General features: G+C 40.9%; 1 protein-coding gene across 1 annotated transcript in view; it reads left to right on the forward strand.

The window, feature by feature from the left end:
• LOC126237015 (uncharacterized) overlaps nt 1-27191 on the forward strand; it is a 140964-nt gene that overhangs the window by 60685 nt on the left and 53088 nt on the right. The window contains exons 6-11 of the mRNA XM_049946745.1: nt 3812-3918; nt 4472-4836; nt 4937-5171; nt 14675-14907; nt 15681-15837; nt 19700-19789. Of these exons, the coding sequence (XP_049802702.1) occupies nt 3812-3918; nt 4472-4836; nt 4937-5171; nt 14675-14907; nt 15681-15837; nt 19700-19789 (1187 nt within the window). The remainder of the gene's footprint in view (nt 1-3811; nt 3919-4471; nt 4837-4936; nt 5172-14674; nt 14908-15680; nt 15838-19699; nt 19790-27191) is intronic.

Here is a 27191-nt window from a genome sequence, read left to right on the forward strand (position 1 = left end):
AATTTTTGAAAATACGATATAATTGGATAGATAAAAAAATCCACTCACCTAGCAGCAGAGAAAAACATGTATGAAAGTTGTAGATATATGCAAATTTTGAAGACACTGGCTTCTTCTTCTGACAGAGGCATTTAAGGGAAAGAAAGAGGGACGAAGGAAAAGGATTGATGAGGTTTAGGAAGTTACCGAGTGGATAAATTCCTTCTAATCCCGTTTGGGAAGTCTCCCCGGACATGGGGTTCTGGGCGACTTTTCTATAACTCTCCCCATTTTCTAAATCTCACCAGTCCTTTTCCTTCATCTCTCTGCCTTTTTCTTCAACCCTTCTGCCAGAAGAAGGAGCCACTGTCTCCAAAAGCTTGCACATTCCCATAACTTTTATGCTGTTTTCTCCTGTTGCTGCTTGATGAATACATTTTTTATCTATCTGATGAAATATTGTATATCTAAAAACACAGATGATGTGACTTACCGAACAGAAGTGCTGGCAGGTCGATAGACACACAAACATACACACAAAATTCAAGCTTTCGCAACAAACTGTTGCCTCATCAGGAAAGAGGGAAGGAGAGGGAAAGACGAAAGGATGTGGGTTTTAAGGGAGAGGGTAAGGAGTCATTCCAATCCCAGGAGCGGAAAGACTTACTTAGGGGGAAAAAAGGAAAAAAGGACAGGTATGCACTCGCGCACACACACACACATACATCCGCACATACACAGACACAAGCAGACATTTGTAAAGGCAAAGAGTTTGGCAGAGATGTCAGTCGGGCGGAAGTAAAGAGGCAAAGATGTTGTTGAAAGACAGGTGAGGTATGAGCGGTGGCAAATTGAAATTAGCGGAGATTGAGGCCTGTCGGATAACGAGAAGAGAGGATATACTGAAGGGCAAGTTCCCATCTCCGGAGTTCGGATAGGTTGGTGTTAGTGGGAAGTATCCAGAACACTCGGACGGTGTAACACTGTGCCAAGATGTGTTGGCCATGCACCAAGGCATGTTTAGCCACAGGGTGATCTTCATTACCAACAAACACTGTCTGCCTGTGTCCATTCATGCGAATGGACAGTTTGTTGCTGGTCATTCCCACATAGAAAGCTTCACAGTGTAGGCAGGTCAGTTGGTAAATCACATGGGTGCTTTCACACGTGGCTCTGCCTTTGATCGTGTACACCTTCCGGGTTACAGGACTGGAGTAGGTGGTGGTGGGAGGGTGCATGGTACAGGTTTTACATCGGGGGTGGTTACAAGGGTAGGAGCCAGAGGGTAGGGAAGGTGGTTTGGGGATTTCATAGGGATGAACTAAGAGGTTACGCAGGTTAGGTGGACGGCGGAAAGACACTCTTGGTGGAGTGGGGAGGATTTCATGAAGGATGTATCTCATTTCAGGGCAGGATTTGAGGAAGTCGTATCCCTGCTGGAGAGCCACATTCAGAGTCTGATCCAGTCCCAGAACGTATCCTGTCACAAGTGGGGCACTTTTGGGGTTCTGTGTGAGGTTCTGGGTTTGAGGAGATGAGGAAGTGGCTCTGGTTAATTGCTTCTGTACCAGGTCGGGAGGATAGTTGCGGGATGCGAAAGCTGTTTTCAGGTTGTTGGTGTAATGGTTCACCCTCCCGACCTGGTACAGAAGCAATTAACCAGAGCCACTTCCTCATCTCCTCAAACCCAGAACCTCGCACAGAAGAACCCCAAAAGTGCCCCACTTGTGACAGGATACTTTCTGACTCTGGATCAGACTCTGAATGTGGCTCTCCAGCAGGGATACGACTTCCTCAAATCCTGCCCTGAAATGAGATCCATCCTTCATGAAATCCTCCCCACTCCACCAAGAGTGTCTTTCCGCCATCCACCTAACCTTCGTAACCTCTTAGTTCATCCCTATGAAATCCCCAAACCACCTTCCTTACCCTCTGGCTCCTACCCTTGTAACCGCCCCCGGTGTAAAACCTGTCCAATGCACCCTCCCACCACCACCTACTCCAGTCCTGTAACCTGGAAGGTGTACACGATCAAAGGCAGAGCCACGTGTGAAAGCACCCACGTGATTTACCAACTGACCTGCCTACACTGTGATGCATTCTATGTGGGAATGACCAGCAACAAACTGTCCATTCGCATGAATGGACACAGGCAGACAGTGTTTGTTGGTAATGAGGATCACCCTGTGGCTAAACATGCCTTGGTGCACGGCCAACACATCTTGGCACAGTGTTACACTGTCCGGGTGATCTGGATATTTCCCACTAACACCAACCTATCCGAACTCCGGAGATGGGAAATTGCCCTTCAGTATATCCTCTCTTCTCGTTATCCGCCAGGCCTCAATCTCCGCTAATTTCAATTTGCCGCCGCTCATACCTCACATGTCTTTCAACAACATCTTTGCCTCTTTACTTCCGATCGACTGACATCTCTGCCCAAACTCTTTGCCTTTACAAATGTCTGCTTGTGTCTGTGTATGTGCGGATGGATGTGTGTGTGTGTGCGAGTGTATACCTGTCCTTTTTTCCTTTTTTTCCCCCTAAGGTAAGTCTTTCCGCTCCTGGGATTGGAATGACTCCTTACCCTCTCCCTTAAAACCCACATCCTTTCGTCTTTCCCTCTCCTTCCCTCTTTCCTGATGGGGCAACAGTTTGTTGCGAAAGCTTGAATTTTGTGTGTTTGTTTGTGTTTTTTTGTGTGTCTATCGACCTGCCAGCACTTTCGTTTGGTAAGTCACATCATCTGTGTTTTTAGATATATTTTTCCCACGTGGAATGTTTCCCTCTATTATATTCAATCATTAATTATGATGAAATATTGTATTATGTATGGCATTACTACAAACAAGATATTAAATTCCAAAAGAATTAATGGAAATGTCCTTGGAACTTTACTGAAATTTTTCTCTGAAATTTTTGTGGATCTTACCCTTGACTGATGAGAGCAGCTGATATGTCATTTGTAATTAGCAGCAAACAAATGATGTGGCACTGTGGTTTCAGTTTGTAAGCTCCTATGCTACTACAAACACATTTGATGCACTTGCAGCTAGCTATTGTGTTTCATATGTGCACGTAAATTCACTGAAGATTTACCTCCTGCTTGCAGTGTTCTTCAGCCAGCTCTCAGTATCCTGGGTTATGCAGATATTACTCTTTATAAGGTAAAAGAACTCTGGCTCCAAGCTACTGATAGTACAGAAATAAAGCAACAATCTTACACATTTCTCATTAAAATGCACATTGCCAGGCACAGCTCATATAGTACCAACACCTGTCACATTGCCACTATTCAACATTCAGTTATTCTTATAGTCAGGAGGCTTCATAGAGTAAACAACAGTTGTGTTCTTCAAAATGAGTAGTTTTCTTGTGCATGCATTGCATCCTCAACCCGTTTTACAGAAATTTGCAGGTTCTTATCATATAGCACACATACACATACTTGGAGCCAAGATAGTCAATGCTGAAAGCACATAAAAGTTCAGTTTCACTTAGTAAAGTGCTTTTATTGTATGTGCTCACTCATGAAGAGAATATTCAGAATAACCACTAACTAAACAGGGGCCTGCGTGTCTCTCATAGAATGTGTGTGTGTGTGTGTGTGGGTGTGTGTGTGTGTGTGTGTGTGTGGGTGGGTGTGTGTGTGTGGGCGCGCGCGCGCGGATTTGCGTTTTTTTTTTTATTCATTCAGAATAAAGATTCTCTAAAGGCTAATTTAGTAGTTTTACCACACCAGTAAATTAAAGAAAGGCAATGAATAAGTTCATTTCCATCATGATTTACTTCGTGTTGTGTTTTGATGATAAATAAATGTGTCATATTCCAGTTCTCAGCAGCAAAGGGTTGCCACCTTCTGGTCGTAAGCTTACTCCATCTCCACAGCATACAAAGAATCATCTCTTCCAATCACCAGTGGCAATTACAGCTTTTCCGGTAAGTTCCTTTAAATTGGGAAGCTTTGAGAAACAATCAGCCATTAGCATTACATTTGTGTGTACACTTATTTCTATGAAGTATAAATGACAATTTTTAAATGACGCTGTGATTGATATGATAAAATTGCAGAGTTGTTCACCTAGTGTCATGTTTTAGATTTGAAAGCTAGAAGAGAGAATGTATGAGACAATGGAAAGAAAAGAAAAAAAAAACAGTATTGTTTGTTTCATATTTAAGTGAAATATTCTTGTTGGTCTTTGGTGTTAAGTGTCAGCTGAGTTGTCACTTCTTTGAGTGCACAATTTTGAGGTGTGATGATAATCTGTCACTGTTCCAACAATGAATAAATGATCACTCTTGCTCTGTCGCAGATGATGTTAATAGTCATTTTACATTTTGTATTTTGAATTAACTTACTGCACTGTTGTTTGTATGACAAAAGTATTTTCTTTTTAATAGTAGTAATTAAGAGTGATGAGTTCATTACTGAAACACCAGTTTTAAATATGCCAAAATTAAGTTTGCAACTTATTTGACCTTTGCATTTCAGGACTTCGGGCAGAAACAGGATGTAGTTGGAAGTGAACGACACAGTGACAGCAGCTTGGAGACAGAATCATTCTTGAGAGCAACAGAATCTGTTGTTACTGCTATGCAGGCACGAATGACTCTCTCTGTAGACTCGGGTGGGGAGTCAGATGTAGACACTAGTCACAGTTACAGCAGAGCCATTGTCGGAAATCGTGGACCTGTTACACCATTTCGCAGAGCGAGCAATGCGTCAGACACTAGTGTCAGACAAGGAGAGGGTCGGCAGTCGGACAGTAGTAGTGAGACGGGTGAGGGAAGGATGAGGTCAGGCACCATTCCAGCACCTGGATCGACACCACAGATGCGATACAACAGGGCCTTCAGGTACTATTGGTGTTGTAGATTCACAGTTTGCCATTTAATAGACAAGCAGCAGGTTATAGTACCTATTAAATGTTATTTTCTGCATTTATGTGGATTACAGTTTAAGAAGAGCACGACTGGACAATGAACCTGAACCTGCTGAAAGTAAAAAAAACAAGTCCTTATCTAAAGCTGAATCGCCAACGCCAAGCAACAGCAGGTCGAAGAAACTGACTGAACCTCCAAAACTTGCTCAGGGCAGGCTAAAATCCAAAAGTACTAAGCCGGAGACACCAGCACTCTCGCGGACTGAGAGTGCAAGAGCCAGCATGCGTGCACAGAGACAAACTCCCCAGGTACTTCAAAGTGAGATGGTAGGGAATTAATGGTACAATTACTCTGTCTATAGAAAAGTACAAATTTTTGAAGTGAATATTTTCAGACTCAAGTTGAAAGACTTTCTTTTGGCAAACACCTACTCTTTGCAGAAATACCTAGGGCTCCCTTATCTGTGATTCTAGTTGTAGCCAGAAGAAGGCAGAAATACTTGTCAGTACTCAACTTATTCCCAGTACTACCAATGGAATAATATGCAAATAGTTCAAATTAATTGTAACTTTAGGTAATAGTAGGTTTCTTCTTTAGGAAAGGAAGATTAATTGGTTGTGGAATGGGGGACAGAGTGAGTACGTCACTCAAAACCTAGGCTAAGAATGACCCACCAACTAAGAGGAGATAGAGTAGCAAAGTTGAAGCAAAAGTAATGGGAGGAACAAGGTGATCAAAATAGTACAGTATTTAGCACTGTGCTAAGTTTATTTCAGAGGTGGTGGAAAGGATGGATTGAATGAGAAATGTAGATTAGAAGAGAAAGACAAAAAATGAGAAGTTGAAAGAGTAATGCAATTACAGTATAGAAAGTGGAAAGAATGGAAAAAAAGAAACAGGGGGGAAGGGGGTGAAGAGGGAGAGTGAGAGAGAGAGAGAGAGAGAGAGAGAGAGAGAGAGAGAGAGAGATGGGGTGGAGGATAAAAGTAAAAAATAAAATTAAAATAAAATTCTGCCTATAATCAATATAGGATGGAAAGTGGAGGGAGAGGGGCTTAGAATGGCAGAATATAATATTGGGGGGGGGGGGGGAGGATGAGAAAATACAATGTATATAAAAATCTCGTAAACAACATAGGTGCTGTAAAGTTGTAACAACTGGAGAAAATGAAAGGGGGCGGGGGTAGGGTTGCTTGGAGCATGTTTTACAGCAGGGAGAGCTGTGGAACTAGAAACCTTGGGCTTGAGATGGTGGTTTGTTATTGTCGTGGTGCTTGAAAGGTCGTGGCACAGCCATTTTTAAGTTACAAAAAGACTGCTGGTAATAATTAGTAGGAAAAAAAAGTATTTGCTATAAAATTGTTAGAGCAAACTGTATGGCATCACTCTGTGAGGATGTCAGTAATTAGAATAAAATTATGAAAATCATCCTACATTGCTGAAAATAAATATTTACACATATAAACAAAATAGTTGAAAATGACACAATCAGTGTTACCTACTGTCAAATGTAAAATGCATTTATACTGTAATGCAGTTGTAGTACACTTTTCATGTAATATTATGTTCTGCTGCATATGGTGCACACTATAGACTGATGAACTGGACAATCAGTCCCTGTTTACAAGTCAATCAGAGATGGTACAGTATAGTACGTACAGAGTTTCTAGCTATAAGTACATACGCAAATAATCCAGTATCAGCTATGTTTACAATTTTCATCATAAATACATACTACATAAACAGATTTGAGCTATGAACATTGGGAAAAATGCACAATGGATCATTATAAATGCCTTCTCTGCTGCACAACCTCAAGCTCTTCAGGCATGTGAACAATTGGGTGACATACCAATGACTGTTGCTGCACATAAAACTTTGAATATTGTACAAGGAATTATCCTCCACAGACCTTACACTCCAGGCAGGTGAGTGGGCTACGAGCTAATCTCGAACGGCAATGTGTACGTTTCGTCCGATGCATACAAAAAGATCTCTAGGATAACCAAAGTGATACAGGTGCATTCATCTTAACCTTTGAAGGAAATGTCATCCCAGATAAAGTTACAGTTATGGTGTACATATGTGATGTGAAACCTTATGTCCCATTGCCCATGAGGTGTTTCTGATGATTACACTTTGGTCTTATGTCATCCCAGTCCCACTACATAGCAGACACAAAATGTGGAAAGTACAGATGATCACTCCATGCAGGTTATCCTTGTGAATAATTGGTTTTGTGTGTCAGTTGTATTGAACACCATCCTCCAAGATCACCAGTTTTTCAGTTTGCAAAAAAGAAAAGAAAATACAAAAATATAAAATACTTGACCACCTGTCATATACAAAGGCAAGAAAACAATATGAATGGTTATGTGGCAACAACATGAGATTGTGCGCTTGACTTGCACTGATTGCCACTGAATGTGAATGAGTTGCATGCCTGCTGTTCTGAGCACTGCCGCACGCTTATTCTTTGCCACAGATCGGATGCTCCATGAGTTCTGTGATTTAACAACCAAACAATTAATTATTCTGTTGTTATTGACTAGTAACTAGTTCTTCCATTACTATTGAAGGAAATAAATGTTCATATTCTCTCTCCTATTGGAGTTTATTACACAGAATTGTTGGAAGCCACATAGGTTAACTCAGAGCAGCAAATTGTTGAATACAATAACTGCCGTCTATAATCCACATGCCGACCACGTCGAAATAAGCTGCAGCCTCGTATCCATATGAGATTAGCGACACTGGTGACCCTGATGTGATTGTGGCCAGCAATGCGGATTACAAGAGGCGAGATACTGCATCACACAACAGAAAAATGCTGAACAATGATGCACCTGCTACTTCAAGATTGGCAGTATGACTTATGCTGTTTTGACTGAACAACCCTGTGTTCTGGTTTGTGCAGGTGGAGGGAAGTTTTCTGTCTTCCGGAATAATGACAGATTCTACCAAATTTGCACTAGTAGTTGTCAACTCGATCTCACGGATGCAACAGAGGTACAAGATATTATAACAGTGCCACCAGAGACAGACGCGTGCATGAAACTGAAAGCTAAACTCGTATGTTGAGTGTCCACGTCCACCTTTTAAGAAGAGGATTATGAAAAGTGATCACCCAGGAGGATATAGGTGATGAAAAACCTTCACAATACCTCCATCACCTATGAAGTAAGGTCAATGTGCACACCTCCCTGGACATGCTACTACAACCGCACTGTAGAGCACCAGGCTGCCAGCACAAGTCATGACCATAATTGCACCATGAACTGAAATTCCTCAGTACGATGTGACTGATTTGGTTGACCGGATACAGGACGCTGTCATACCTACTTCCTGTCCCGACTCGGTGGTAATGTGCAGCAGTACTGTGAGGGATGTCAGATCAGATTGCGACAAGTTGACAAAGAAAGTCACAGCACTGGAACAGCAACTTAGTGATGGCCTGTTGAACAAAGTTGATGCCCTAAGCAAACAATTAAGTGAACTTCTCGTTGACTGCCATGCTAAAAGTACATATCGATGTAAATTGTGGAGTCATTCTGGATCCAATGCTCTTCATTCTGATGATTCACAAACAGCTAATATATGCTGGTACCATCAGTGGTTTGGTAACCTAGCACATAAGTGTCATCTGCTGTGCGAATACGTCATCCTTATGTGCCAGGCAGAATTGGATGCATTTTATTGTTCTTCTGGACACCTGTTTTTGACCGACCTCAAGTCGAGGCACAAACGTTTGATCACGACGGGATCAGAATTGAGTATTTTGCTGAGAGATAAACTGCATATGTGCTGCCCGACCACGAACTTCAGACTGTCAGCTGCTAACAGCTCCGCCAACCAAAAGTACAGTTCACAACATGTATAACTAGATCTGGGATTGCGACGAGCGTTAGCATGGAATTTCATCATCACGGACCTGGCGGAGCCTATAATTGGGTAGATCTACTTGCAAACTACTGCCTGCTCCTGGATATCACAAACACCGGACACCGTCACCGGGTTGGCTACAGCCGGGTTCCGGTGCCATGCAGCTGGCTGCGACACCAAGATCATCCAGGTTGCAGAAGGAGAGTACACCAAACTACTCAACCAGTTTCTGTCGCTTACAAGTCCTCTGGGGGACCCGCAACAGGTATGCCATGATATTGTCCGTTATGTCAACACCTTGGTGTCCTGTAGACCCAGATGACTTGGCCCCAGACAAATACGGAATTTGATACCATGCTGGCCAAAGGCATCATTCGTTTGTCCAGCAGTGCGTGGTCATCATCCCCCCCCCCCCCCCCCCCATGTACCCAAAGAGAAACCACACAGTGATTACTGTGCCTTAAATGCAAGGACCATCCCTGTCCATTACCCTGTGCCACATTTGAAAGACTACAACCACACTTTAAGTATCATCATCCCCATCCTTCTATTTACCTTCAGGCAGGCAGTTACTTCCCTTGAAATCACCACCTTAATAAAACAGCTCTTCCAGCCTTTTCCCCTACTTGGAAATTTCAGTGCAAAGCCACCAGTTAACCAACTTACTGGCCCCACTAATGTGCTCTGCTAATTGCTTGAAAGAATGGTTGCCTGCAGATTGTACTGGGTCCTCGAATCTCAATACCTTTTGTTCCCCTATCAGTGTGGTTTTCAGAAGGGACAATCCACAACCAACTATCTTGTTAGGTGGGAAGCGGCAATCCGACAGGATTTTTCTAAACATCAACACTCCATCACAGTTTCTTTTTGACCTAAATAAGGCATACAGTACTGCTTGGCACCATCACATTTTTACTTACCTTCCAAGACTGTGTATTTCGAGGCTCCCTACAGATTTTTATTCATCAGTTTTTATCCTAGTCCTTAGTTCTGGGTAAGAGTTGGTGCTTAATTCAGCTCTGCATGGGCGAAAAGAATGGTGTTCCACAGGGCTCCGTATTGATTGTCACACTCTTTCCCATTGCCACCAATTGGCTAGCAACCTCCTTCCATCTGGTGAACCTCTGCGTTGTATGTCAACAATTTTTGCATCTTGTAAAGCTCCTACCCTGTAGCTTAGGCTGAGTGCCGTCTTCAAGGTGCCAACCAAAGGGCCGCCGCTTGGACTCTTTCCTGTGGTTACCAGTTCACTCTTGCTAAAACATGGGCCACGCCTTTCTGTTATTGTATTTTGGTCCATCCTGACTCAGAACTTTGCTTGAGTGCCCAGTGCTTGGACACTGTTGAAGGATCCTAATTTTTCAGGCCTCCTTCTTGATAAAACGCTGACTTGATTAATCTGTATTTGTCAGCTAAAGACTAGCTGCATGCGGAAGCTTAATACTGTTATACTTTCTTACCCACATCTCTTGGGGTGTACGTCATGCTGCTTTTCTCTATGTTTACCAGACCCTGGTCTTGTCATAGCTGGAATACAGTTGCCGGCTTAAGGGCTTGGTGGTGTCTTCAGATTTGAAATCGTTAGACCCACTTTATTATCGTGCATTTGACAGGCCGCTGGCACCTTCTGGACTAGTCCCATAGACAGTCTCATTACTGTAGCAGTAGCAGGAATCTTCCCTCTTTGGCTCCTATGGCACCAAATATTGCTCCATCTGGAAATTTCATCATCCAGCTTATCACATTCTTTTTGTATATGAGAGGCATCAACCTCCTGACACATACCCTTGGCTGGGATTACCAACGGAAATGCATCTCATAGCCCTCTGCCAGGACATCGACCTAACCTCCTTACAATGTACTCCTTGTGTTTTGCGCACTGCATCCCCCTCCCCTCCCCTCCCCTCCCCTCCCCTCCCCTCCCCTCCCCTCCCCTCCCATCCCCTCCCCTCCCCTCCCCTCCCTTCCCTTCCCTTCCTCTTCTCTCCCCTGGATAGTATCCAGGCCATGAATTTTGAGTGATATGTACTACGGTCCTAAAGTTTCTCACCCCCCCCCCTCCAATGATCTTTCACTGTCTGTTCCTTCAGTTCTCCAAGAATATCATGGTGCTATCATCGTTTACACTGATGGCTCTCAAACAATTGATTGGACAGAATATGCTTTTCCATCTCCACTGGTCAGGCACAACATTTTTTGCTGGGAGCATTTAATCTTTTAATGACAGAGCTGATAACGATTAACATAGCCTTACATTTTATTAAATAAACTGTTCATACCTACGTTCATCATCAGGACACTTTCCTGGTGGATGTCACCACCTCCAGATGAACTAACCCCTGGGTTGAGGGATTGAAAACTTTGCTGTTTAGTCCCTTATCCCTCCCTCCCTGCAACCAACCAACAAACCAGCTTAGAAGAACGTAAGAATGTAACAGCTCAGTTTCACATTTCTTAAGGGAATGTCTTGATGATAATCAACCTATAATATGCTGGCAGACAATTAATACACAAGAACAAAAGTTTCATATCAGTGCACACCCCACTGCAGAGTGAACATCTCATTCTGAATACACAAGAAAATGGTAAAGTCCATAGTATGCTTTTACATGATAAATGAGAATCAAAAATGGAATTTACCACATCAAATTTACATCTGCATCTAAATCTGTACAGTGCAAACCATTGTGATATGGATGGCAGAGGGAAACTAACAGCACAGTTCATATTGTCCATCTGCTTAATTTGAAACATTTAGCTGCATGTGATATAAGAGTAAGACGATGAACTACCAGTTTACTACATAGTGCCTAGAGTTTGTAAATTTGTGGGACTAAACTGAAATGTACTGTACTAACTAAAAGGTCAGTTTTTAGAAAATGTTTGCCTAATTATGTTTAAAATATTGTACTGTACAATAGAGTACTGACACCTATTTATATCTGTTTCCTACCATGAGTGGGTTATTAGGGATTTATATCATTAAGTAGCAATGAAGTACATAATGGGAGATTGTAATTCATTCATAAACTTGTTGAAGATATCTTTATCAAAACCCTTACAGAGCTTTAAATATGTCCATGAAATTTGCAATAAAATTGCTATTTGTAGTAATTTTTTTCAATTGAGTTTGGATTATTCTGTAAATGTGCCTAAATTTTCAATTCTTTCATAATGTTCATGCGATGGCCTATATCAATTTTGTGTAGCAGTTTTAGGTTATCAGCTATACTTGCTGAATTGTGTAACTTCCTTTCACCCTTGAGAACAGGTAACACTTTAAAAATGTGTTGTATTCACTATTTTATTTATATGTATGAAAACTGTCAGTTTCATTACTTTGTACTAGATATTTTACTTTCAGTGATTGAGAAAGACTTAATAAAAAGTCATTTTTATTGTTGAAACCATAGTAATAGTGATTCCATATAGTGCACAATCACAGTTTAAGACAGTTTCATGAGTGTGAGCATTGCTTATTGTTACATTCACAGGTGGCGAAATATGCACATGTATTCTCTCTGTTGCTATACAAATTGCGTGATGACTGTTTCGATTGAATCTGGTAGCAAATAAAGTTTTTTTTTTATTGGCAACTCTTCATCTGTTGTAAATAGGAATTCATTTAAATTTTCATGAGCCTTGGGGCACTACCTGCATAAAATTTATTGATGTTGCGGAGGCTGTAGGGACAATGGACGAGTAACAATAGTTAGTGTGAGGAGGATATCATTCCAGGGTTTGACTTGAGAAAGTCATAGCCATGATAGAGTAATCCATTGAGGAATAAAAGGGCTAGGTTTGGCTGTTATAGCTAAATTTCCTGCCCTCAGGTACCCTAGTGTACACAGACCCATAAGAACAAGGCTGTAACATAGTGTCATAGAGTCATCTGTACCTGCCAGGTGGGTGGGATAAGGACTCTTGCAGGCTCCCATGTCCTAAGAGCCAGTGTTGGAACAGCTTGACCTCGGTGGTGGTACTGACAAATGAGGAGGGGAAGGATGTTTGGACTATGAAGAGATTGACATCAGATGAGGCCATCCTGTTTTCGTAGCAATTCTCCTCTTAATAGGTGTGATCCTCTTGTCTTGGGCTTTTAGTGACATGCCTTTTGTCCAACATCCCACAGTTTAATCTTCTTCCCTGCCCAGATTAGGTACTTTTTACTTAGACAGATAGAAAAGCTGTGATCTATTGAAATTACTGGGAGCTGTGCCCACAGAGAAAAGCTTCTTTGTGATTTCTGACTATTTCTTGATTTTTATTTTTACATATTTTTTGTTATTGCAATAAACTAAAGTAAATGTAAATTAGGCAGTGTCGTTCATGTAATGAAAGCATAGAAATGTTCTTAGATCTTGGAACTGCACATTTTTCACAAATCACTGCAGACAAATGTTGATATGATCCTAACAGTACACCATGATCATCTTTTTAGCTGTTATATTTCAGTTATGAGGGGGGTGCAAAAAAAGCTTTTTGTTATAAACAGTTTATTCATGAACCTTGTTACAAAATTCCTTCAGCCACCATCAAATACTCTCCATCAGATGCAATGCACTTATCAATTCTTTTTTCCCCACTGTTTTGAAGCATGTCCGGAACTTTTCAACTTTGATATTGTCCAGTGCCTTTTGCGAAGCTGTTCTTACTGCATCCTCATCATCATAACGCTTCCCTTTTAATGTTTTTTTCATTTGGTGGGAATAGGAAAAAGTCACATGGGACTAGATCTGGTGAATACAGTGGGTGGTGAATGACAGACCATCCCAGATATGCCAGATAGTGGGTCACTTGTAAGGCCGTGTGTGTGAGTCCATTGCCATAATGAATAAACAAGTCATTTGATCCCTAAAGTTTCAGGTGTTTCGTCTGCACATCCTCTCGCAGACATCTTAAAACTTCCAAATAAAGCTGCTAGTTAATATACTTTCCATGGGGTACAATTTCCTGATGCATAATTCCATGAACATTAAAACAGGCAATAATCATTGTCTTCACTTTCAGCCTCACTTGTCTTGCTTTTTTGGTCTGGGAGAGTTGGGAGTCCTCCACTGGCTAGACGCTTGCTTAGTTTCTGGGTCATACTCATAACACCAACTCTCATCACCTGTAATGACTTTGTTCAAAAAGTATGGATCACTTTCTGTCTCTGCATTCAAATCCTGGCACACACTCATGTGCATGGTTTTTGCTCCTGTGTGAGGAGCTGTGGAAAAAATTTAGCAGCAGCACATCACACGTGCAAATCCTTACTCAGAATCTGCTGGCAAGAGCTCCAACTCACTCCTGTCTCTGTTGAAATCTGTTCGGTCGTGAAACAGTGATCCTTGATTTTTGGACAAGTTTTGTCAATATTTTCCTCATTTCGTGAGGTTGCAGGGTGTTCAGAATTAGGTTGGTCTTCAACACCCAACTCACCACGTTTAAAGCACCCAAACCAGTCGAAAACTTGTGTGCAGCTCACAGCATCCTTCTGGAAAGCCTCTTGAAGTATATAGTGAGTCTCTGTTGCTAATTGTTTTGTAAACAGGAAACAAAGTTTCACACACATTCTTTGTTCTTTTAAACTTTGCAAACGGAGCACGCCAATAGTCAGAGAAACACAACACAACACTACACTCACCCATTGATCTATACACTGATGCCGTCTGTCCAGTTATTTTGTGAAGGTCTGTACTAACACCATCTTGTGTGAGAACTCTATACTACATGTTCGAATGGCAGCGCCCTCTCAGTGCAGTTTGTTTTTATGGTCCCCCCCCCCCCCCCTCATATTAATAATTGGAAATAAGCATTTTATACAAACTCATTATTAGTTTTTAATTATTGTACATTTCATGCAATGCTCCTATGGATTAAGATACAAAGCAAAACTAAATAGTAATAATAATGAAGATGATAAATTGTTACATTTTATTTCCAGCCTAGTTCGAGACAGGGCTTACCGAAAAAGGAATTAAAGAAGAGTGCTGGTGGACGAAGTAATTCAACATTGTCGTCAAGGGAAGTGGAGTTTCAAAACTGGAAACGACGTAAAAGCTATGATCCAATGAAAGCTGCTGCAGAAGGAAAGAAGAAAGAAGCAGCTAAAAAAGCATTACCTTTAAGCACCAGCATGACACAATCCTGTATCCCTGATACTGAGACTTCGCCGAGGTAGTTTATTACTTTTTATTTACTCTGTAGTGTGTGTATTCACTACATCTGTGAAGTGAGGTGCATCCTTCCTTTTGTGTTATTGTACTACTGCCAGGAAATTAATTTGACCAAGACTGCAATCCAAGATGACATGTGGATTTTATGTAATGAGAATTCCTGCTTACTGATACTGAATTTGTTATTAGGCTCTGAATAGTGTTTCATTTCCTGGCAATATTTGCAAATTAATCAATCTGTGTACAATTAAAGCACAATAGGACAGCTAATGAGTAGACTATCAGACAGTGTAAGTGTATCAACATTGAGTGATTGTACAAAAATTCATGATGAATTACACAAAATTTCCAAACAATGACAGTGAATAAGTAATTAATTTAACTGTGGACAGATGTCTTAATAAGTATGGGCAGATGGGAAAAACTCTAGTACATTTCAAATACACAATTAGTGACATGCTACAGGTCTGCAGCCATAGATTAAAAGTCTAGGTGTACCCAGCTGACTCATTCAGTATGGGAGTTTTATGGAGATATTAGTTGTTACAGTGACCCCTCCACACATACTGAACAATGACCTGTCAAATAATAAAATCAAAGGGGTGAAAAGTGCATTTAAACCATATGTTATTAATATTTTTCGTCTCGTATTAACAGGGTAAATGGTTTCATGAAGTAGTAGATGGCAGTAATAATCATAATTTATTTGATTGATAGTTATAGTCATGAATTGTAAAATATTGTGATATCAAAGTTATGTTTATATTCTTCTAGCCGACAGAACCCTGTTTTAAGATCAGCATCTTTCCATGGTACTGGAGAAATGACACCAAGCTATGCTTCTTCTGAAGAAGAAGTCACACTGTCCGCAGATGAAGATTCTCCTGTATCTGCTCACCCCCACGTCATAAGCGTTGCTTCACCTGTGCAGGTAAGTGCATGAATTAGTGTTGCATATTATTTTGCCATTGCTAAGATAGGCATTGTTTTGTACAGTGGGAAAAAGACAGTTTTTTTTATTTCAATGAAGGAGAGATGCAAATTGTATACAGATGTGATAGTACCAAAACAATGATTTCAATAGTCATTTATCTGTTGCTGAAAGTGTGGATACTTGCATAAACTAATTTATCAGCAAAATGATGCAAAACATATGAAATATCTTGGTGTCACACAAGATCAAGTAAGACAGGTCCCAGAAGAGGCAACCAGGAGGTAGGCTCATTCAGATATACTCATTAGTAAATTGAAGTATAGGAAATTGATGACAGTGAAAAAATGTTTGTTTGTGCTATTGATTTAAGGATACCATAAATTTGTAAAATTGTAGTAGGTTATTGGTTAAACGTATTCAGGAGAATTTGGCAGTGAAAACTTCTGCCACTTGCTGTACGAGAAGGGGAAAGGGGTGGTAGCGATATGCTAATTTCCTCATCCCAAGTGCTTTTGTTATGTGTTAATATGTCGGACAATAATGACGATAGCACTAAACTGTGGAAAGGTGGGCCACATGTAAATGTATTTGCTAATTTGCACAAGATATAGCTGTAAGGAATTAATGCAGAAACATATGAGAGGTTGTATAAGGTTAAATGGTGCAGACCAAATGGAGAACAACTGGAGACTTGTAGCGGGGTAACCATGAGTTGGGGTAGCAATGTGCATGTATGTTGAACATTTGGTGGCTAGTGGAGCCAGTGCAGGATGATTGAAAATGTACATATAGGACTTGAAGCAGGGCACTATGAAGTTGTGATTAGATGAGAGGACTATTTCCTAGTCAAACCTGCAAAGTGAGCATTATTTGTGTGCATGGAAGCTTGTGTTATAACTTTTTGTAGTGCCGAGGGGAGATATTTGGTGGCTACACAGTTTCTAAGGAGGATCTTTGCAAAATAACCAATATTGTGTGTGATGTTGACTGCAAAATGTGATACGAATTTCCTACTACAACTTATGTTAGTGAAAATATAGCTGTAAGGAATTAATGCAGAAACATATGAGAGGTTGTATAAGGTTAAATGGTGCAGACCAAATGGAGAACAACTGGAGACTTGTAGCGGGGTAACCATGAGTTGGGGTAGCAATGTGCATGTATGTTGAACATTTGGTGGCTAGTGGAGCCAGTGCAGGATGATTGAAAATGTACATATAGGACTTGAAGCAGGGCACTATGAAGTTGTGATTAGATGAGAGGACTATTTCCTAGTCAAACCTGCAAAGTGAGCATTATTTGTGTGCATGGAAGCTTGTGTTATAACTTTTTGTAGTGCCGAGGGGAGATTTGGTGGCTACACAGTTTCTACGGAGGCTCTTTGCAAAATAACCAATATTGTGTGTGATGTTGACTGCAAAATGTGATACGAATTTCCTATTACAACTTATGTTAGTGAAAATATGTAAATGTTTGAGATTACAGAACTGTACATATCTCTAACCTTGAGAATTTGTTATGGTATAAGACTGCCACGTGCTTCAATTGGTAGTTCAAATATTATGGTATGAAATGATAAATAATTAGGATATATTCACAGCAAATTTCCTTCCATATTGTTTATACACAAGTTCACAAAGTATCAATAGTGAGTAGGGTTATGAAGAAAAAATTGCTTGTCAGTCACATTTCAGATACTTCCAACATTTAACGTAGCATACTGGAAAGAAAAACAGTGATACCTGCCATTCTTATGACAAAAAGCTTTTAACACTTACGTTGCTCTGCTGAAATGTGAGGTATCTGAAAGCTTATTAGCACATCTGGCTGTAAAATGTCACTGATTCAGCAGTTTCTGCTAATGTTATCCTTACTACATAGGAATGAGACTACTTGCTGTATCCAGTGGCATATCAAATGTTCACAATTTGCGTTTATCTCACATGTTGCTTAAAAACAGATTGCCCATTTGCAGTCACCACAGTGCCACAAACATGTATACAGAAGTCGCCCTACAACCAGCTGAATCAGAAATGTGTGAAAATACTAAATTTTATTTCTCATTGTGTAAGTGATGACATTTACCTGCCATTTTTAGTCTTGAGACATCATTATCTCACATGTTGCTTAAAAACTGATTGCCCATTTGCAGTCACAACAGTGCCACAAACATGTATACAGAAGCCGCCCTACAACCAGCTGAATCAGAAATGTGTGAAAATACTAAATTTTATTTCTCATTGTGTAAGTGATGACATTTACCTGCCATTTTTAGTCTTGAGACGACATTAGTCTTTAGGCTGTGGTTACCGATATGACGACATGATACAATTACACTGCCTGACAAAAAAGTGAAGCACTTTCTACGCATGCGCCCCCCCCCCCCCCCTACACACACACACACACACACACACACACACACACACACACACACACACACCATTGGTTGGTATGTAGATGATTAGAGCTGCAGTTGTCTGTGACTGGTAGGAACGCCATCAAAGTGCACTAGAGTGTTTTTTTGTGTTTAGTGTTGTTACCAGGCCTGGAGTGGGGGGGGGGGGGTTATATAAGCGGCATGAACAGCATCAGATGTTGAGTGATCACTGTGAAGAAGACAGACAGAGTTGCTGCATACTCCTATGAGAAAATATTATCAGGGACCTCATCGTATGTCTCCGTTTGTCTGATTCATTGACTCATGCAATATCCAGTTTTATGGACATTCTCATGTGAGTGGCTCAATGTTCTATTGCATGGGGAAGTTAGAGTAGCTGGATTCATTGTCAAAGTTCTGGTCAACCATGCCTGAACCACCACGGCATATTGTGAACCATGAAAATTATAATGCCTTCATGCATGTGTCTGCCAGACAAGTTATGGATGCCCTGTGTCATTCCGCACCGTTGGTAGGAGTCTAGCAGGAGTCTGACTAGGCTGCCGTTAACACAGCGCCACAAATGACTGTGTTTTGAGTGGTGCCGTGGCTGGGAAGGATGGACAGCTGATGAATGGCACTGCATTGTGTTCAGCAATGAATCACGGTTCTACACTACCTCAGATGATCATTGTCGGCCAGCAAAAGGGAGCCGTCATGTATGACTTAAGTCACGGCTGGCTGTGATAGAGGGAAATTTGGTGGCACAATGGTATGTCACAGACATCATGCTGCCTCATGTGTTTCCTCGCTTACAGCTATATTGTGGTGCTAATTTTCAAGAGGACAATGCTGGTTCACACATGGCACATGTCTCTGTGAACTTTGTGTGATGTTAAGGTAGTCCCCTGACCTGTGAGATTCCCAGATCTGTTCCTGACAGAGCATGTGAAGGACCAACTCGTATATAAACTCAATCCCGGTGTCAGTATCCAGGATATCAAGGACCAGTTATAATAGTTGTCTTGACTCAGGAGAGGATTTGATGACTTTGACACCCTTCCCATTTGAATCAGTGCTTGCTTACATGCCAGAGGAGGTGCAACAACATACTGATAAGTTGTCTCATACTGCAAATTTCTTTGTAAAGCAAAGGATACATACTTGCTATACACCACTGCCACATTAGTTGGAGAGGCTTTAGTAAGTCTCACCAAGTGTAAAGTTTTGTGTGCTTCGTGCTGAAATTTTTTATGGATGTTTTTACTGATTTGTTCAAGTTTGTAATATTTTTAAAGTGTATTGCAACAATGATATGTCTAAACAGATTTGAAATGAAACCCTGCGGTACTTAGCAGATATATGTGCTAGCTATTCTGTGCAAGAATCATCAAGCCTAAAGCCTAACTGTTGTAATTTCCTACATTACTGCCTTTCATAATTTATGTTTTTGGTATTGGTAAATAGTGTCATTGATTCCAGGCTTCAGCAGATGGCGCATTTGGTGGAAGTAGGGTGTCACTTCACAGTGCAGCATCAAATTCATCTCTCCGTAGTCGTTCAAAGATAGAGGTATGTTTCCTGTGAATTACCTCCCTGTAATGCATATTAACTTTAAGAATTATAGACTGATAAGAAGTTGTTTTTATATTTATGACATCAGTATCTTAGTTGCTAAAATCAGTTAATTTCTCCTATGTGACATGCCATCTTTGTCACTAAATTAAATATTTGACTTGATTAATTTTTGAACCACCCTCAGTTACCAGTAATGCACTTGTGGTCATTAAAGTTGCAAAACCATAAAGATGGTGTGCTACAGACATGCATATTCAAATGATTGACATTTGGACATTCTAATGTCTGGCATTTCAACACGACCAGGCAAAGGAGGTACAAGTAAGGTATATCAGAAAACATTATACATTGGTTTTCTCATCCAGAAGTAGCATTTGAGTGTTGTTTGTTTGTGGGGGGATCCTGTTTGCCTCACATGAGGAGGAGGATCATCTGCCAGCATGTGCCAGAAGTTGATAGCAGCAGGATTGTGGCCTATAGAGACTGCAGTTTACCATTCCATAATACTGCCATATGCTTTGGTTGAGATCCCATAACTGTTGTGATTATGGAAACAATGGATTCAGGAGGGAGATACTCAATGTCACACAGGATCTCAGCAGTCCCACATGACTAGCACTTGAGAGGACACATACATAGTTTGCTCGGGCGTGCAGTATTGTACTAGAAAATCATATACCTTGAGACAGGAAATGGGCTCGTTTGCAGCAAGACAAGTATCCGCCCACACACACACACACACACACACACACAGTGCGACAGTGTCTTGACTGCCACAGACTATCAGTGTGGGAGTAATGGAGCGATTTCCTGTAACACAGCAGCAGAAAGAGGTACAAGGGCAGTGGTGCACCTAATGGCGACATTGGACGCGAGAATAGCATCTTGTCATCTGTTCAGATTAGTCCCATGTCTGTGTACAGTGTCATATATATATATATGTGTGTGTGTTTAATCTCTGAGGAGAATGGAACTTGACAGAATGTGTTCATCATTGTCATTAGGGCCTTGCACCTGAATTGATGGGAACATGGGAACTGATGCTAGGGATTCCATTGAGTACACGAAGTTTGAATAGCTGGAATTTTGGACAACATGTGTTACATTTATGATGTATTAAGGTCAGTGACTGTGTCATAATGTAAATGGGTTCTGCTAAAAATGACAGATGGATTGCAGTATGACAGCTTTGGTATGAGTTGCACATTAAACCAACCATACTGTGCGATGACCACACAATTTGGGCATTCAGCAGTTGTGGCACTGTTAGTGAGGTAAACCCACCCACCGTGGCAAGGTTGTCCCAAGCAAAAAACTGCATAAAAAGCAACAGTCAAATGGATTTTTAATTTTCAGGACAGATATGTTCAATACGCTGTCCACCATTTTCTGCCACACGTTGAGATCATGAAACAGCATGTTCCACAACAGATAGGAGTGTTTCAGGGATCATGTTAAGAATGCGGTGCATTATGTGTGCCTTCAGTTGAGCTATGTTTGTAATCGGAGAACTGAACACGACATCTTTCTGGAACCCCCCCAGCCCAAAGTCATACAGATCGAGATCAGATGATCTGTATGGCCAGGCTGTAGGGAAATAACAGCTGATAATTCTAGAATTTCCAAAAAGCCTCTGCAGCAGCTACTCCACTGTCAGTGCAATGTGCGGAGGAGTACCATATTGCACAAAAATGGTCGTACCCACACGTCCACGCTTTTGAAGCATTGGAATGACAATTGTTCAGTCAACCTGCCCCACACAGTTACCTCTGCAGAATGAAGTGGTACCTGTCATTGTGTAAGTGCGTTTTCTGCTGCTTTTATCCTGCAATTCTGTGTATTGACATGTCAATGGATATTGAAATGGACTTTGTCTGTGCACAGAATGTTCCATAGACTTTCATTGCCCACTCCCATGTGAGCAAGAAATTCTAGAGAAAATTTTCGTCATACTGGCAGGTCAACATGTAGCAACACCTGGACATGGCTAATTTTGTATGGATCGCAATGCAAGATGTTCTGTAGAATTTTTTGCACTATTCTCACAGACATGTTCAAAGTTAGGACAGTTCCACGTGCACTGCATGTTCGCACACCGTCACTCTTCCAGGGCTGTGACCACATCTTCTACTCACAGTGAATCAATAGTTATGCTCCCTCTGTCTCATTGCACTTCAGAAAACCTATCTTTTTGAATTTTGTAATCATTTTCTCCAGGTACCTTTTTTTTTTCCGCCTTCATGTTTTCCTCTTCTTGGCTAATATATAATATTTTGTTCAAATTTGATCAAATATATGTATAATTTGAGACTGCAGTTTGTGTGTGTGTGTGTGTGTGTGTGTGTGTGTGTGTGTGTGTGGTTCGTCTATTGTTGACAAAGGCTGTAACAGCTGTTAGCTTTAATTGTGAGGGTCTTTTTGTTGTGCCGATCTGCAACTCAGTGTCTCTGCTATATGGTGAATAGCATCTTTCCTTTTCTTAAAATATATTATTTAATTGTATCTAAAAACAAAGATGATGTGACTTACCAAACGAAAGCGCTGGCAGGTCGATAGACACACAAACAAACACAAACATACACACAAAATTCAAGCTTTCGCAACCAACGGTTGCTTCATCAGGAAAGAGGGAAGGAGAGGGAAAGACGAAAGGATGTGGGTTTTAAGGGAGAGGGTAAGGAGTCATTCCAATCCCGGGAGCGGAAAGACTTACCTTAGGGGGGAAAAAAGGACAGGTATACACTGGCGCGCACACACACACACACACACACACACATATATCCATCCGCACATACACAGACACAGACACAATCAGACATTTGTAAAGGCAAAGAGTTTGGGCAGAGATGTCAGTCGAGGCGGAAGTACAGAGGCAAAGATGTTGTTGAAAGACAGGTGAGGTATGAGCGGCAGCAACTTGAAATTAGCGGAAGTTGAGGCCTGGCGGATAATGAGACGCTCATACCTCACCTGTCTTTCAACAACATCTTTGCCTCTGTACTTCCGCCTCGACTGACATCTCTGCCCAAACTCTTTGCCTTTACAAATGTCTGATTGTGTCTGTGTCTGTGTATGTGCGGATGGATATATGTGTGTGTGTGTGTGTGTGTGTGTGTGTGTGTGCGCGCCAGTGTATACCTGTCCTTTTTTCCCCCCTAAGGTAAGTCTTTCCGCTCCCGGGATTGGAATGACTCCTTACCCTCTCCCTTAAAACCCACATCCTTTCGTCTTTCCCTCTCCTTCCCTCTTTCCTGATGAAGCAACCGTTGGTTGCGAAAGCTTGAAGTTTGTGTGTATGTTTGTGTTGTTTGTGTGTCTATCGACCTGCCAGTGCTTTCGTTTGGTAAGCCATATCATCTTTGTTTTTAGATGTATTTTTCCCACGTGGAATGTTTCCCTCTATTATATTCATATTATTTAATTGGATAGATAAAAAAAGTTTATTCACCCAGCAGCGGCAGCACACACACACACACACACACACACACACACACACACACACTCTTACCATACGGTAAGTCTCCCCTGACCCGTGTTTCTGGGTGACTTTCCCAAAATCTACCCCTTTTCCTAGACCTCTCCAGTCCTTTTCCTTCACCCTTCTTCCTTTCCCTTCAATTGTTCTGCCTGAAAAAGAAACCACTGGCTCTGAACGCTTGCCAATAACAACAGTTTTTTTATGTGTGTTCTGCTGCCACTTGATGAGTAAATTTTTTATCTATCCAATTAAATAAAATATATATAAAAAAAAACCACTGCCCAGAATGACTCTCTCTCTCTCTCTCTCTCTCTCTCTCTGTGTGTGTGTGTGTGTGTGTGTGTGTGTGTGTGTGTGTGTGGAGAGAGAGAGAGAGAGAAAGAGAGAGAGAGAGAGAGAGAGGGGTCAATGATCTGCATCCCGATGGAAATACATAGTACAATTTATTTTATAACGAACATAGTCTTTCAGGATGGACAGATAGTGTGGTCAGATGGCTGGTTAAAACACTGTATTTCAAATGCTAGCGATTAATACAATTTTTAAAAACTAATAATTTGGAATAGTGTGGATAGAAAAGATAACTTTTTGACATTTTTTTGCAGTGGCATAAAGATTTTTATGGTAGAAAACAATCTATTTTGCAGTAGCATAAAGATGTTTATGGTAGAAAACAGTATAGGAAAGTTGTAAAATAATCTATGTCAAGAGACCGGATAGTGTGATTTGTACATTCAGATCAGTCCAGAATGTCGACATAGTAATTCTGTAACTAATATGTCTTGTAATTTGTTGGTAAAATCTCTACTGTTGTATTGCAGTTACTGTTCTGTCATGGCTGTGGTCAAGCTAGTGTTAGAATACTTAATGCTCATAATTTTATGCCCTCCCCCCCCCCCCCCTCATATTACTTATTATATTAAGTGATAATAAGAGGGCTTGATTCAATTTACTGATTAATGTGGACCAGCTTTGATGTTATTGTACCCATTTTTGTAACATACACTCCACAATACTGTTGGTGCTGGGAGGTGTTTCCAATAGTGACAGTGGACACTGCTGTGTAGAGATCAGGATGAAGCACCTCTTCCTTCATCCTCACATGGATTGAGTGCATTGGTGGTGATTGGAATCAAGCAGCAGACTGCTACTAACTCATCCCTGAATGAATCAGATTTTTATTTGTATTAGGTGCAGAAGTATAGTCATCACTACAGTGGAGGCCATTGGCCCTGGTACAATATAGTGAATGAATAGTGACTGGGGGGGATATAAGTTGTTATATATATTGGAAACTGATTAAAAATTGCTGCTCTTAAATAATTAAAAGATAAATTTTAAAATAATAATTGAAATAAATTGGAAGGTACACACATCCTGAGTGAACTTTAACTGGCACTAATATCAACAGTGCCTGTTGAAGTTCACTCAGGATGTATGTACCTTCCAATTTATTTACAGATGAATGGAAAAACTGGTAGAAGCTGACCTCGGGAAAGATCAGTTTGGATTCCGTAGAAATGTTGGAACACGTGAGGCAATACTGACCTTACAACTTATCTTAGAAGAAAGATTAAGGAAAGGCAAACCTACGTTTCTAGCATTTGTAGACTTAGAGAAAGCTTTTGACAATGTTGACTGGAATACTTTCTTTCAAATTCTGAAGGTGGCAGGGGTAAAATACAGGGAGCGAAAGGCTATTTACAATTTGTACAGAAACCAGATGGCAGTTGTAAGAGTCGAGGAGCATGAAAGGGAAGCAGGGGTTGGGAAGGGAGTGAGACAGGGTTTTAGCCTCTCTCCGATGTTATTTAATCTGTATATTGAGCAAGCAGTAAAGGAAACAAAAGAAAAATTCAGAGTAGGTGTTAAAATCCAGGGAGAAGAAATAAAAACTTGGAGGTTCGCCGATGACATTGTAATTCTGTCAGAGACAGCAAAGGACTTGGAAGAGCAGTTAAACGGAGTGGACAGTGTGAAAAGCAAAACGAGGATAATGGAATGTAGTCGAATTAAGTCGGGTGATGCTGAGGGAATTAGATTAGGAAATGAGACACTTAAAGTAGTAAAGGAGTTTTGCTATTTGGGGAGCAAAATAACTGATGATGGTCAAAGTAGAGAGGATATAAAATGTAAACTGGCAATGGCAAGGGAAGCGTTTCTGAAGAAGAGAAATTTGTTAACATCGAGTATAGATTTAAGCATCAGGAAGTCTTTTCTGAAAGTATTTGTATGGAGTGTAGCCATGTATGGAAGTGAAACATGGACAATAAATAGTTTGGACAACAAGAGAATAGAAGCTTTTGAAATGTGGTGCTACAGAAGAATGTTGAACATTAGGTGGGTAGATCACATAACTAATGAGGAGGTATTGAATAGGATTGGGGAGAAGAGAAGTTTGTGGCACAACTTGACCAGAAGAAGGGATTGGTTGGTAGGACATGTTCTGAGGCATCAAGGGATCACAAATTTAGCATTGGAGGGCAGCGTGGAGGGTAAAAATCGTAGAGGGAGACCAAGAAATGAATACACTAAGCAGATTCAGAAGGATGTAGGTTGTAGTAGGTACTGGGAGATGAAGGAGATTGCACAGGATAGATTAGCATGGAGAGCTGCATCAAACCAGTCTCAGGACTGAAAACCACAACAACAACAACAACAACAACAACATCAACAGACCTTCAATATTCAATACATTTACGATCAACATTCACCATTTATATTTAGGTACTTCTCGTTATCAACATTGTGCATAGAGCTGGGTACGACAATCGTCCCTCCTCTGCTTCGACATTGTGCATAGAGCTGGGTACGACAATCGTCCCTCCTCTGCTCACACAAATTCCTCGTTTGCTTCGATCCTCTTGATGCAGGATTCTTGGTGCATTGTAGAATGATGAACAGAATATATTTTTTTTAATAAACTTCGTCTCCCAAATAACTTTTATAGCACTTCTTTAACGTTCAGTTAGAATAAACATTTTTGAATAATATTAATGCAGTGGAACTCTTCATACGTCTGCCCGCTACCACATAGAGACAAACAGATTGTTTAACAATATTAACTCAGCAGAACTCCTAATACGTCCACCCACTATCACTTACAGAGACAAACAGATTTTTTATCAATATTAACTCAGTGGAACTCGTAATACATCCGGCCGCTATCACTTACAGAGACGAACAGATGAATATAAAGAAATTAAAAAACTGAAGAGCATATCTCTACTTGGGTTAGATAGAGCAGCAATCAGCCATAGAATTAAGTTGCTTTAATATGACATTTATAGTCACAAAGCAGATCAGATTTCGACCTGTGTCAGGTCATTATCAATGCAGTGCAGAATTGTAGCAGTTGTTCATGCTCAAGTGAATGCTTACACAGCAATGGTTGAACTGTGTAAGCATTCACTTGAGCATGAACAACTGCTACAATTCTGCACTGCATTGATAATGACCTGACACAGGTCGAAATCTGATCTGCGTTGTGACTATAAATGTCATATTAAAGCAACTCAATTCTACAACTGATCGCTGCTCTATCCAACCCAATATAACCACAGTCGTTGCATGCACCCATCCCATGGAGGGCAACCTGATATCTCTACTTGTTTTGTTTCTATGCCAATGTTATCTATGGTACAAAATTATTTATATATAAAAAGAAACAAATGAGGGAGAAAAGAAAAAAAAAGATACAGTACAACTGCCCAATTGCCCTCCACTGTGCACTGACGTGATACAGAGGTGCACAATGTCTGAGCTTATTTCTTTTTTTTTAAGGGTTGATAACTGTGACCGGTATGGGCATAGCGCCCCCTGCGGGTTCGGGGGTTAGAATAGGCCCGTGGTATTCCTGCCTGTCGTAAGAGGCGACTAAAAGGGGTCTCAAACGTTTCGGCCTTACGTGATGCTCCC

Source organism: Schistocerca nitens, chromosome 2, assembly GCF_023898315.1.
Source record: "Schistocerca nitens isolate TAMUIC-IGC-003100 chromosome 2, iqSchNite1.1, whole genome shotgun sequence".
Lineage (NCBI taxonomy): Eukaryota > Metazoa > Arthropoda > Insecta > Orthoptera > Acrididae > Schistocerca > Schistocerca nitens.